The sequence below is a fragment of the Panthera uncia genome, chromosome X (assembly GCF_023721935.1).
Source record: "Panthera uncia isolate 11264 chromosome X, Puncia_PCG_1.0, whole genome shotgun sequence".
In the NCBI taxonomy this organism is placed as follows: domain Eukaryota; kingdom Metazoa; phylum Chordata; class Mammalia; order Carnivora; family Felidae; genus Panthera; species Panthera uncia.
Window position 1 is genome coordinate 13,595,505 of NC_064817.1, and position 14,247 is coordinate 13,609,751.

Here is a 14,247-nt window from a genome sequence, read left to right on the forward strand (position 1 = left end):
CGGAATTTGCCGGAAGGATGCGCCGAGAGGCAAAACCGGGGGAAAGATCGGTTTTGAAAGCCCCGACGCTTCACAAGAGCCTCATGTGGCGTGATATTCTCTGGACTAAGAGGTTACAAAGCACACAGTGCAGAACCAGCGGTTCTCAGCGAAGGGGTACCCCCGCCCCCCCGCTTCCGGGCACTCGCGCCTCAGCCCTGGAGCTTCCGCCAGGGAGGGCCCCGTCGTCCCCAGTGAACTACAAGACCCGCTGTTGCAGCGGTAGGAGCTTCTGGGTTCAAAGGCATGGAGCAGTAGCTCCTGGTGCAGGGGAGGGGGACAAGGGGTCAGACGCCGAAGGCGACTCGAGCCCAGGCCCCAGCCTCTCAGGCTTGGCCACCCGTAAGCTGGGAGAACTGGACGCACAAAGGCAGAACGGCTTCGGGCTCCCGGTGGCACAGGAGCAGCCAGAATTGCCAGGCAGACGTGGGAACTCAGGGCAGACGAGAAGCGCGGGGGCACTGGCGTTTTCTGGCACGTTCGTTCCCATCAATACCACGGTGAGCAACAGGTTTTGAGGACAGATGACTGAAGCTCCCCGAGGTCACGTCACACTGCTCCCCCGGGGTCCGGTTTAAGGCCCTACGAGAGATCAGGCCCCCCTGCGAGGGATCCGCTTAAATGTAGAACGAGGGCAAGTGTTAAAACTCAAGTATTTGGACACAGAAACCCACGAACTTACTAGAATGCCTCTTCATCAACTCTAATAAGTGCGTGCATTAATGTCACGCCGTGAAAGCGAATAAACTCGAGTCTGAGGCTCTGACATTAATTATTGTGTTTTTTAAACTTTATTAAATTTTTAAATCTGAAAACTGTAAAACATAGTATTCATACAAACACACCTGAGGACTGTTCAACCGGGCACCGGCATCTTCACACAAACAATTTGAAGAAAAACCAGGTTTAAATTAGAATTCTGTCTTATAACACAAAAGGAATAACATAGATAAAATCACCCTTTAAATAGTTGCATTCTTATATAAAGTACATTTGGTTTTCTGAGAAAGAAAATGTACATTCATGCCCCTGGTGTATATTTTATTGGCATTTACAACAAATGGCTAAGACTTTTAGCACAGATTCTCATAGCTTATAAACATTACACCAAAGTTGTACAAAGTAATTACAATAAACATATAGCACCATTTCCCCTTTAAAGTTCTAACTTTAAAAATAAAGCCCAAAATGAGAAGTCAGAATTAATGCATCTTCCAAAATGTAGCAGAATAAATGGCTCAGAGCTAAGCAAATTCACTAGAAACATTGCATAGGACAGAGAACTTCCCTGTGTGAAAACCAACCTACGGATTGTTTCTTATCCCCTGAAGACAAAGCTGAGAGGTAATAGTGATAGCAAATGATGCACATATTTTTTATAGAATAAAAGCCTCTAACTATATAAATAGTTCACCATCACCTCTGTGGCAGTACAAAGTGCCATATTAAATTCAAAAAGAAGAGATTTACTTGTTCGTATACCTACAGGTATAGAATAATATATAAATATGGTATAGTATCCATATGAGGAATAAACAGACAATAAAATATATATCTTATAAAAATTTGGGCACAGGTGTCTTCATATAGAGATGTGAGGAATGAATGCCCAGTTAAATGTCTACGCTTAGCGAAAATATGTAACGTTTTAAAATAATAGGTATATTATTGAAAAAAAATTAACCTGACTCTATCCAAACCACCCTTGTAGTATAATATCTCCTGCATAAAACAACCATTCTATGTATCCTATAACTGTTCAACATTTATCAAAAACTGATTAAGAACACTTTATGAAAGCTTATAAGGTTGCTTTTTTTCTTTAAATATGAACAAATACAACATACAGAGAAATAATAACAAAAGGAAAATAATTTATATGGCTTTCCCTTTCTGGAAACTGGCAGAACACAAACATAAAATGGCAGTAACAGACATAAAATATTTGGAGAAAGATAATGTCTGCAGTTGCATCTTTAAATTCTCTTCTAAGGAAAACTTCTCATGGATTTTATGAGAGAACTTGTCAGTCCCTGATACTTTCCCCTTTGGGATTCAGCTGTTTTGGTTCTATATATAAACATTAACTGAAATCAAAGGTATTTCTCTGTTTCCAGCATGAAATAAATTTGTAAACTGTGCAATAAAATGATAAATTTTCAACTGTAAAATAAGGAAAAGGCATAAAGAACTCCCAATTTGAATATACTACTACTAACGTTAAACGGTTTTTAAAGTAGAGAGAACTATAACGTTGTTTGCGATTCTGGATATACGTACTTTTAGAGGAACTGTCTACCAAACAAAAGCTGCTAGGAGAATAAGAACATTTTTAAATTAAAAGTTATGAGGACAACTGAGAATTGTGTCCAATCTCAACATACAATTTTGTTTTAGTTGTATTTTCCTTCTTTAAGTTTTTCAATGTAGTAACACAACTTTAATGCCGGGCCCAGCTTCAGCCCCATGTACTTCATCATCACCTCACTCTTGAGGAGTAGCAGAGCCTTCCCATCAATTTCCTATAGAGAAAGGAAACTACGATTAATGATGCATTCCTACCTTGTCAAGTTATATCTATATAAGAACATGTAAAATAGAGGGCAGTTGTACATTCTCGATATATATTCTCTGAATATTATTTCCTGAGAACTATTAAAAATATAATTTCTACAGCAAGACATCATTTGACAATTTTTAAGTTTACTTCAAATTTTAAGAAAAAGGAAATTTAATCCAGTATCTTTCAAAAATGGCCTAAGCATCAAGCTGTCTGATTTTAAGTACTGTGTGTTGAATACAATACTACCTACCTATGACAAAGAGTAGAAAACTATGAATTGTAGAAACAAATTTCAGACGGTCATTAACTTTCTTAAAAAGGCTGGAAATATGAGTATGTCAGCATCAATGCAAACTATAAATGTGCTATATACACAGTGCTGTCTTTATGTTGAAAGCGAATTAGTTAGTTGTCTGAAGCTAATTAAATGCTAAAACTACTGATTTTCTTAGAATACTGAAAAGGACGTAAGATATTTGGTCACTGATTTCTCAGAAAAGACTATAAACATTACTTAATAGACACAAGGCATCCTCCTAAAATTTCTTTATTTCCTTAGTTAACCAGTTTATGTCACAGAAGCATGTTATTTGGGATTAACGAGCTCCTATTTAAAATAAAACTGCATTTAATCTTGCAGTTGCTGGACTCATTGAGCATCATTAACAAGGAAGATACCCTGTCACAGCTTGTGGTTACCCCCTCCTACTCACGGTCCTGGGGCAGAGCAGGGAGGAGAGGGGAGGAGGATCCTTGTGGGAGAAGACATCTGAGAGTGGCCATGTTGAATCATCTTCTCTGGAGAACTTCAAGACTTGTAGTACTTTAGGTACTCGAGTACCCGTTTAAAGCACAGATCCAGCCTCTACCTTTTAAGAAGCTAACTTTGGGCCAAGTAAGCTTTCTCACATATGGAAAAAAATCAGTTGATAGGGTTCCCCCACCATCCACACTAATCAGCATCCATCCAACTGAAGGGCCTGCACAGAGGTCATTGAAAGGCATTACGGCAGGAAAACCGGATCAAAAGATACATTACATGTTGCCTGAAGAGGTCGGCGAGGGGGCCTGATATTTGAGGATCTTTATGTTTCATAAACTGTATCACTTCATCCACAGACCAGGTTGAAGGGTCCTTAGAGAAGCCTTGTTTCAGGACACTGGGATCAGGTACAGCTATATAACTTGGAGCTTCAATGGGGGGAAAAAAGACAAATCATACTTGACCTGATCATTATCCTGAAAGAAGAGATGTTAGGTAGGGAGAGATGGTCTCTCATTCCTGGAACCTTCTAGTAAGCACCCCAGCAAGGACCCGGCACTCTAAGTGTAGAATCCAGTGCAAGTCTAGCTAGAGGTGACCTGAGGATGGCTACCCAAGAGTACCCCATCTGACCTCCCCCCAAAACAAAAGCAGCTTCAGAATTTACCCTAAAGTTTCAAAAATCATAAAACAGACTGAGCAATCTGAGGCCTTGTTGGCCACGGGCAAAGACAGCAAAAGATCTGTTGCTTGGGTTAAATTAGGTTAATCTAAGTTAACCTATTACTCTCTTTAAGTATTTCAATGAATTTCTCTCAATCTCCCGCCTCTTAGTATGTCTAGACTAGGTTTCTCTTACCAGCTAAATACAATGGCAAGTCTCCAGATTTGGTTTTCTAATTGCTTACATTTATTCACTTTAATCAATGAATTTCAATAACCCCATTATCTTTGAGAACCAAATTAGTTTTTACTGAATCTCTCCCATGTATTCAATATGGACATTTTTAGCATCACTTTGCTTTTTAAATTCCTGTCTCTTATGGCTTAAATGCTTCTCTGAATTTTGAAGAAAGGAGGATTATTTTCTGCTTGGCTAGGTCAGAAGTAACTTTAACATTATATTGAATACCTCTCTCAAGTTTAATTGCATAGTAATAGATATTCTGGTTGAATGTTTCAGGTCAAAAAAAAGAAGTAACTGAGACAGAGAATAAATTAAGCACTCATACTTCAAAAAGTTTTAGGTGTGCTGTTCACCAAGTTGTGGTATAATTTCTTTGTGTCCAGACAAGTATTCATTTACTCAACCAGAGTGGCTTGACTCTCTAAAGTTTAATGTGTGACAGAAGAGAGTTTTGTAATTTGCTAGGAAGATCTGTTTCTTTAAACAAGGACCGTCAACACAGATTTGTTTTTTTTGTTTTTGGTATGAATTAACCAAAGATATACTTTTTCTCTCCTATCTGGGCTCCAGCCATTTTAGGGGCATTTTGATATTTACCCATGTAAAGGGCAAAGAAAAACAGAAGATAAAAGAACTCACAATGGTGAGTTTTTTTTTATGTGTAGCTCAAAAGTATATTTGTTTTCTCTTTCACTATTGCAACTTCAATGTGAAACAACAACTCTTTACTAAAATACATCCTCCCTTCCACTTCTCAGAGATAAAATTATTGGTCGTATCTACCAAGAAATGCCGCTGGGCTGTGTCAACCCAAATGAAAATGACGACGGTGTATAGACCATGCCATGCCTAAGGCATTTTAACAATTTAGACAGAAAAGTCTTCTCCTTTAGCTCAAGAAAGACTCAATGTGAGATTAAGAAGTTACTGGCAAAGCTAATCAATACCTCTAAATTAACTTTTTTGTGGGATTTCTGGTTTACGTCATCGGAATCTGGTATAGTTAGGTCTCAAATAACATGTAACTAGTTTCAAAGATTACAACAGAAAACCTATAGGCAAAGATATAATTTATGGAATAAAGCTATAATTTTATGTTAAAACAACTGTAAGATCATCTATTTTTAATCCATTATGGAAAAATAATTTAAGTGGGCCTGTATCTTCAAAACAATCATAATTGCAAACATTAGTGTTATTCTCAATAATTACATGAAATAAACTATGTGAAAAATAAAGTTCAGTCATGCTTTTTTTCATGAATGGCTTTGTCTTACATACACTAATGTTTCTGAAACAAATAAAATGAAAGTGATTTGATTTTATCCACGACAATGTTACTGGATTTCTTTCCTAAAATAAAAATAAACAATTTATTTCATTCAAATAATGGGGCAGGGCAGAGGGCTGTGAAAGCATCACCGGCAACCGGGGGGGGACTCAGCCTTAAGTAACAGTTCCAAAACCTTAAAGAAAGTAATAGTAATGACACGTCTAGACAGTTTTCAAGTGAAATGCTTACCTAGTCTCTGGAGATGGAAGCAGCCCAGAAGTAAAGTGTACGGCCTGAGGCCAGAGCGCCTGGATTCAAGGACTGACCCAGCCACTTTCTAGCTGGGGACCTTAGACAAGTGACTTCTCAGATTTCTCACAGAAAAATGTTTACAGGCACATACATCTCAAGGAATTATTGTAAAGATGTACTGTATAAGGCTATGTACAATATTATGCACCTGGCACATGGCAGACAGTGATGAAGATGATGCTGATTTCTATTATTAATAATAGAAAATTACTAGTAAGTAATGTTATTACTATTAGTCTTTTCACTCCTGGAAAGACCAGAAACTAGCCTTCTCCAGCCCAAATACAGGCTACTTTGGTATGCTTAGGCATACATTTGAAAGTGAGATATTCAGCATCGGAGGTAACCTTTTATAGTCTTTTACTGAGGCGACCCGTCTTCAAAAGCTCGTATTTTGTGAAAATACATAAAATTCCAGCTATGTTATCCCTTTATGGAATAAACATCTATTGTCAGACTCCTTGCAAACGTCACTCTGAAAGCAGAGGCGATCTACATGGGGTGGGAGATGGAAGGGGACGACATGAAATATGTCATAGCATGTATGCAGTGCAGGTGCCCGTAGATAATATCCATGATAAAAAGCAACTGAGTCAGACAGTTCCTACTGCCTTCACTACTCACCTTACCTAGATGCCTACCAGGGCAAAAAGGATAGAACACTTATTCTCACCCTTAACCCACCTCACCCCACCTCTACCCCTACCCCCACCCTCTTAGTGCTTAAAATGGTAAAGGGCAGCTATCTTTGCACATGGAAAACTATGCTGGCTCTTTCCAAGTGGCAAGATGCTGCTGCCGTGTTTACACATATTAAATACTCCTGGTGGGTCTGAGGGAGTAACCGAGGGTGTGGAGAATGGAGAAATGGCTGCAGCAACAGAGTACCAGAACCCAGATCTGGGAGTCACACACAGGCTAGGGCCAGGAAAGGTCTCTTCTGACAAGGAAGAGAGTACATCAAAAAGGAGAGGGAGTACATCGTTCCAAGCCTCAGTGTCACAGGAGGTTTGTTTGTGAGTCCAGACAGTAGCCAATGAAATGATAAATTACAAGGGAACCATTAATAAGAACCATGAATTAAGAAGTCTCTATGAGAGACATGGCTGGTGATCCAGATCCCCAAAGACAGTTCTATGCTGCCATGAGGATCAGAGCCATCTGTAGTGGCCTGATCCTGACAGTGACATTAATAGGGAGGACTCAAACTCCTTAATTTTGGCACTTTCTCCAATGTCATACACTCTCAGGGGATATTTTTGGGCATGGAAAACTTGAGGAGTAAAGGAACACACTGGTTGAGAATCACTGTTTTTAAATATACCTTCACTTTTCTTCTGCGTTTGGAATTTAACTTCATGTTGACTGCTCTTGGTAGATTTAGTTCCCACCAGTGCTGAACTTGAGGGGCCTGGCACACTTGGAGAAAAATCCCTGGAGACTGCAGTATGAGCGCTTACAGGATTTCTGCTGTCAGGAGTTACAGAACTTGCTGGACTTAGTGGTGGGCTTTTGGAATCTTCAGGAAGCTTCTCCTCCTTGGGCATGCCATTTCCTTCAGAAGACAATGATTCTTCTAAAAGAAAAAAAGACAAAGGCAATTATCTTCAGTAGACTTACAGCTTAAATACTTTCAAAGGTCAAAAGATCTTGTCATCTTCAACAGGCCACTTAAGCCATGCTATACTGAACCACAAACCTCTAAACACAAAGTACATGGCCATCCCCTTCTTGGCATTCTCAATAATGGACACCGTCTTAAAATCCAAATTGATTCCACGACATCACCTGTTTCTCATGGCAATTGTCCCTTGCCAGTCTTGCCACCAAGGCTGTCAACACCTCACTAAAGCATTCATTTTTAAGAATGCAGTTCTCCACAACTATTTGTTATAATATGACCACACAGTTGGCTTCTAACATTTGCTTACTACTTGGGCACTTAAAACTTTCACTGGAGGGCACCTGGGTGGCTCCGTTAAGCATCCGACTCCTGATTTCAGCTCAGGTCATGATCTCACGGTTCGAGAGTTCGAGCCCCACATCAGGTTCTGCGCTGACAGCGTGAAGCCTGCTTGGGATTCTCTCTCCCTGCCCCTCCCTGGCTCACACCTACTGTCTCTCAAAAATAAAAAAAATATTAAAAAGCAAATTTCACTGGAGAAAGGTACTAGGTTTTTCTAATCTTCTTTTATGAGCTTTCAGCAACAAAGCTGAATGGAAAACGTTACTATAATTTTTTTTTTTATCTAAGGAGAAACGACAACCGTGCGCTTCTGAAGGGAATGAAACACTCCACAAAGCTGCCAAAGCAGTAGCCTGACTGCTAAACTGATTTGAAAAAATATATACCCCCACCCAAGAGCATACAGTAAGTGGTAGTAGAGTGACTTTTCTTCCCACTCCTGGGATGTATAAATACTATTTACCTGTAGAAGCATGCACCTTTGTTTTGGGGAACTTAGGTGACACAGGAACAACATAAGGTAAAGGTTCCTGAGAAGGCCGTTTGGGGCTTTTCTTTTCTGTTATGTCTTCTTTTACTGTTTTTAAAAAAAAGGTGTCTGTTATAGCTAATTAACATTCCTCAAGCATTGTCAGATCATCAGCATATAACACTTTTGTTTCCAAATCATCTGCCTACTATAACTTCATCAATAATTTATCAATTACTTGATTGTTTATGAATAATGTGTGTTCATTTCATCCTGTTATATATTTCATTGACATCATATTCAAGAGCTAAAAGCATTATGTCTAGGCATCATTTATTCTAGGGTCATCACATCTCTCTACCTCAGGAAGCAGTGAGAAAATCAATTATACCGTGTCAAAAGGCCTGGGAAAATTATTCTCATCAACAAGAAAAGTTAAGAATTCAGAAAAGGAGAAGACAGGGTACAATGGACATCCCATTTTACACGCAACAATCGTGGCCTAGAGCTACCCTTACTATATACTCTACAGCTTATTATTAAGCCAAATGCATTTCTACCTAAAGGACTACTCTTTAAGGCATGATCCTGAAAGTAATGACATATCAAATTATCAATTACTCTCTAAAAATCAATCAATATCTTGATTTAACCCTCAACTAAAAGGAAAAATTAAGTATAATAGAAATCTAAAAAGTCTGATAATAGAACTTGAGTGAGAAGAAATATTACAATAAGAAAGTACCAAAGTCAAACTTTATCTGGTTCAAGAGGGCTGGGGGTCAGGGCATGCTTCTTAAGATCACCTGATAAGCAACCTTTAGCCATCTGGTTACTGACTGATTACTGAAGAGTCTAAGAGAGCTCTTACCACTTGATTTTATTTTTAATCATGAACTACAAAATTACACAAAACATATTTCAGTAAATGACAAATATTTCTACAAATAGGACATTTAAATTCTTATAAAGAATTTAATTGACTCTCTTTTGACTCTTTTCATATCCATTATTAAATGGACACAGAAAAGTCAAATACTAACATTTAGTTTTCTATAGATGTTTGTTTACCTCAGATTCTTAGCAAGATCAGAAAAACTTTACTCATCTTTTACTTTTAATATTCTAATGCTTTATGAAAAATTTATGAAGTTGGTATATGGATTACTATCTAAGGCTGATAAAATATAAAAATGAGTCTTAATTTCTGCTTCTGGATATCGTAGAAATAACCTCAGGCATGAAATTGTTCCTTCAGAGATAACCAGAAAAAAGCAGGTAATTCACAAAGTAATTTAAAAGGCATCATCGCGAGGCACTTCCAGGATGACTGATTAAGGATCTCCAAAAATCCATTTCTTCATAAAAATAATGAAGACATTGGCAAAATTACCTTTTCCAAAAACTCTGGACATTAAGTAAAGGCTTACAACAATCATAAAAGCATTTGTTCAAGAAAAAAATGGCTAAATGTCAGAACAGTAAATTCTGTGCCATTTTAGCTTCCCTAACATCATCCCCTTCACTCAGTTTTGCAGCAGCTTTGTAAACCAACAGGTTCACAACTACCGGAGCTATGAAAACCAGCAGCCTAGTAGTCACTGGAGGCAGCACAATGGGTTTGGAGCTCCCACAAGGCCCTATCCCCAGAGAACTGTCACTATTTGACCAATCTTGAAGCTCAACGAAAAGCTCTGATCTCAGGGCTTGTTTTATTTGACCTAAATCAGAGCCTACTCTGTGTGAACAGCCCTATCTCCAAGACATCGCTCAAAAAAACAAAACAAAACAAAGCACCCCCAAAGGAGCAATTATTTAACAATGCAGCTGCCCGAGCCAGCATTACCAGCTGGGGCTCACAAGAAGTTGACCAAAAAGCTTAAAAAACCAAACCAAACCAAACCAAAACAAAAACCCTGGAGAATAAAATGTCCATTAGGAGACTTTGAAAAACATGGAGATATTCCTGGGAATCTAGAAGGCCATATGCATGTGCAAGGCTGTATCCATGTCCAGGAAAGACCTAAGAAGGTCTTGATCTTTCATTTCTTGCTAACCTTGAGGCTCTGCACAAAGCAGACTTATAAACTGCTTCCTGGAATGTTCAAGGTAAATTCTAGCACATACACAGAACTACGTGGCAAAGGATGGGGAAAAGACCAGTTGCAGGCATTTATGGAAATCCCTGTCCAATCATTTGCTGAAAACTAAGCTAAGTGAGCAGACTTCAGTGACCACATATAACAAATGAGCGCAGGAAGTCATTAAGTTAGTCCAGGAAAGTCACTATACAAACAGCACCAGCAACAACAAACCCTAGGGAAGGGGAGAAAAGCTGATTTTCAGAGTTATTGCTTTACCCTATTTTTAAATGCCCAGTTTTCAACTAAAAAATTAGGAGACATGCAGAGAAACAGAAAAGTATGGCCCATACAAAGAGGGGAAAATATGGCAGTAGAAACTGTCTCTGAGGAAGCCCAGATACTGGACTTAGTAGACAAGGACTTTAAATCAGCGATTCTATTTATGTTCAAAGAACTAAAAATACTACTACTACTACTACTAATAATAATAATATCTAAAGAACTAAAGGACAATATGAGAACAAATATCTCACCAAATAGGGACAATCAATACAAAAATTACAAAAAAGAAGGATATTGAAATTTAGGACTTGAAAAGTAGTATAGATGAAATGAAAAATTCACTAGATGGGCTCAACAGCAGCTTTGAACTAACACAAGAAAGAACCAGCAAATTTAAAGAAATGTCAAATGAAATTATACAGTCTAAGGAACAGAAAGGAAAATGAATGAGGAAAAATGAACAGACCCCAGAGACCTATGGGATACCATCAAGGACACCAAAACACACATAATGAGAGAGTTTCAGAAGGAGAGGTGACAGAGAGAAGAGGACAGAAAGAACATTTGAAAAAATAATGGCTGTTTCCCAAATTTGATGAAAAACATTGACCCAAATATCCAAAAACCTCAACAACCTCCAATCAGGAAAAATTCCAAGATATCCACACGTAAAAAAAACAGTCAAACTAATCAAAAGCAAAAAACAAAGAGAATCTTGAAATCAGCAAGAGAAAAGCAAGTCTTCATGTAAAAGAGATCCCTGATAAGATTAAGTTCCTTTTCATCAGGAACTACAGAGGCTACCAGGAAGTGGGATGACATTCAAATTGACAAAAAGACAGTCAACTAAGAATTCGACATCCAGCAAAACTAACCTTTAAAAAATGAAGGAGAAATAAGAAATTCCTCACGTTTTTAAACAGCTCACAAGTGAGAAGATTCCTCACTCAAACAGCTTACCCTACAAGAAGTGAAATGACATTCGACAGCAACTCAAATCCACATAAAAAAACAAAGAGTACCAGTAAATTTATTTGTGTTTATAACTCTTTTCTTCTCCTTCTGCCTTTAAAAAAACAACTAGGGGCACCTGGCTAGCTCAGAAAGTACAGCATGCAACTCTTGATCGCAGGGTCATGAGTTCAAGCCCCACATTGGGCAGAGAGCTTACTTTAAAAAATAAAAAACATGGTAATAAAAAAAAAATGAAAAAACAACAATTAAAAAATTGTATTTGGGGGCTTATAATGTATAAAATATAATTTGGCAATAAAAGAACAAAGAAGGGGGCAGGAAATAGAGCTGTAGTGGAGCAAAGTTTTTGCATAATATTAAAATTAAGTTGGTATTAATCCAAACTAGACTGTTTTAAATTAAGATGTTAATTGTGATCCCCAAGGCAACTACTAAGAAGATAACTCCTGGACAGAAAAGAAAAAAAAAAAAAGAACTCAATAAATTTAGTAAAAGGAACAAGGGAATTAAGATGGTATACAAGAAACCCTCTATTTCAAACAAATAATAAAAAGAAAGTAATGGAAGAAAAGACCAAAAGAAACCTAAGACATACAGAAAACAAGTAAGAAAATTGTAGATGTAAATCCTACCTTATGAATGAATGAATAAAAAATAAATAAATCCTACCTTATTAGTAATTATATTAACTGTGCATAAGAAAATACTCCAGTAAAAAAAAAAAATCAGATTAGCAGAATGGATTAAAAAAAATGTTCCAATTACATACTTAAATACAAAAGACACACTTTAAATTCAAATACACAAATAAGTTCATAGAAAAAGACTGAGAAAAAATACACCATACAAACAGTACTTAAAACTGGAGTGGCTATACTAATATCAGACAAAATACACTTTAAGAAAATCCTAAGAAATTCACACATACAAAAACTCCAATGAGAACAAATAAATTCAGCAAGACCACAGAATACAAGATTAATAATAAAAAAATCAATTGTATCTCTATACACTTGCAATGAACAATCCCAAAATTAAGGAAATAATTCCACTTACAATAATGTTAAGAATAAAATGTTTCAGGATGAATTTATCAAAAGAAGTGCCAGATGTCCTTTCTGAAAACTACAAAATACTGTTGAAATAAATTAAGTGAGACCTAAATAAATAGACATCCCATGTTCATGAACTAGGAGACTCAGTATTATTACAGGGCAATAATCCCTAAAATGATCTACAGATTCAACACACTCTCTATTAAAATTCCAGCTGGCTTCTTTGCAGAAATTGACAAGCTGATCTTAAAATTCATAAGGAAACCCAGACTTGCCCAAACGATTTTGAAAAAGGAGAACAAAGTTGGAAAACTCATACTTCCCAATCTCAAAACTTACTACAAAAAGCTATGGTAACCAAGATAGTGTGGTACTGCAATGAGGATTGACATACAGATCAATAAAATACAAAGTCCAGAAATAAATCCATACATTTTGACAAGGGTGCAAAGACAAGTCAATAGGGAAAGAGTAGTCTTTTAACAAATGGTGCTGGGACAACTAGATACCCAAATGTGAAAGCATGAAATTGGACCCCCTACCTCACTATACATAGAAAAATTAATGCAAAATAGATCAATAATCTAAATACACAGCTAAACCTATAAAATTCTTAGGAGAAAATATAGAGGTAAATCTTTGTGAACTTTTACTAAGGAGTATTTTCTTAGGTATGACACCAAAAATACAAGAAACAAAAGAAAAAATAGATAAAATGGACTTCGCTGAAATTACAAAGTTTTGTGCTTCAAAGGACACCATAAAGAAAGTGAAAGGACAATCTACAGAATGGAAGAAAATATATGCAAAGCGTATTTCTGATAGGAACTTATATCCAGAATATATAAAGACTCTTTATATATAACAACTACAATATGATATATACCAGGAACAAATATATTTTATTTCTGTGCAATAAAAAACCAAGGAACCCAATTAAAAATAGACAAAGGATTTAAATAGACATTTCTCCAAAGATCACAAATCGCCAGTAAGCACATGAAAAGATGCAAACAACCTCAGCCATTAGGGACACGCAAATCAAACCATGGGATACTTTTCAGGTTTTGATTCTCAAGTTCATTATGAATATAAGAATTTATTTTCTTGTTTCGAATGAACAAAAACAACTATATATTATATATGTCTAGTTTATTGTGGCTACTTTGAGGAGGACACAAGGAAAACCTGAATGACACAAGATTCTCAAGTTAATTATAAAATGTAATAGAAATATAGAAGCACAGTATAAAATTTTACATTTTCTCTCACCTGGTACACTTTTATCAAGCTCTGTAGGACTCTGAGTATTACCTCTGTAAGAGCTAAAGGGCTGGCTACTCAAAAGGTTATCACACTGCAGGCTGTGGCACAAGGTCTCAAGAAAGCGAAGGGCAAATGATGCACTATTCACTGGAGGGAGCTGGACAGAATGAGTCTCCCCATCAAAGGAGGCTATCGGGGGGGGGGGGGGGGGGGGGGCGGTTAAAAAAAAAAAAAAAAAAAAAAAAATAACGAAAAAAAAAAAAAGTAACTTTTGTAATCTTATTTTTTAATAT

The 14,247-nt window shown here is 37.1% G+C and overlaps 1 protein-coding gene across 3 annotated transcripts in view; it reads right to left on the minus strand.

Annotated features, from left to right (window-relative positions):
- Positions 1-807: 807 nt before the first annotated feature.
- Positions 808-14,247, minus strand: part of SCML2 (Scm polycomb group protein like 2) — a 104,296-nt gene continuing 90,856 nt past the window's right edge. For 2 of the 3 annotated variants that reach the window (XM_049643540.1, XM_049643539.1), the window contains 5 exons: positions 13,961-14,143; positions 8,287-8,400; positions 7,182-7,433; positions 3,642-3,793; positions 808-2,561 (listed from right to left, as the gene is read on the minus strand). In XM_049643540.1, the coding sequence (XP_049499497.1) occupies positions 2,433-2,561; positions 3,642-3,793; positions 7,182-7,433; positions 8,287-8,400; positions 13,961-14,143 (830 nt within the window). In that variant the 3' untranslated portion in view covers positions 808-2,432. The remainder of the gene's footprint in view (positions 2,562-3,641; positions 3,794-7,181; positions 7,434-8,286; positions 8,401-13,960; positions 14,144-14,247) is intronic. The other variant, XM_049643541.1, reaches the window with a different exon arrangement.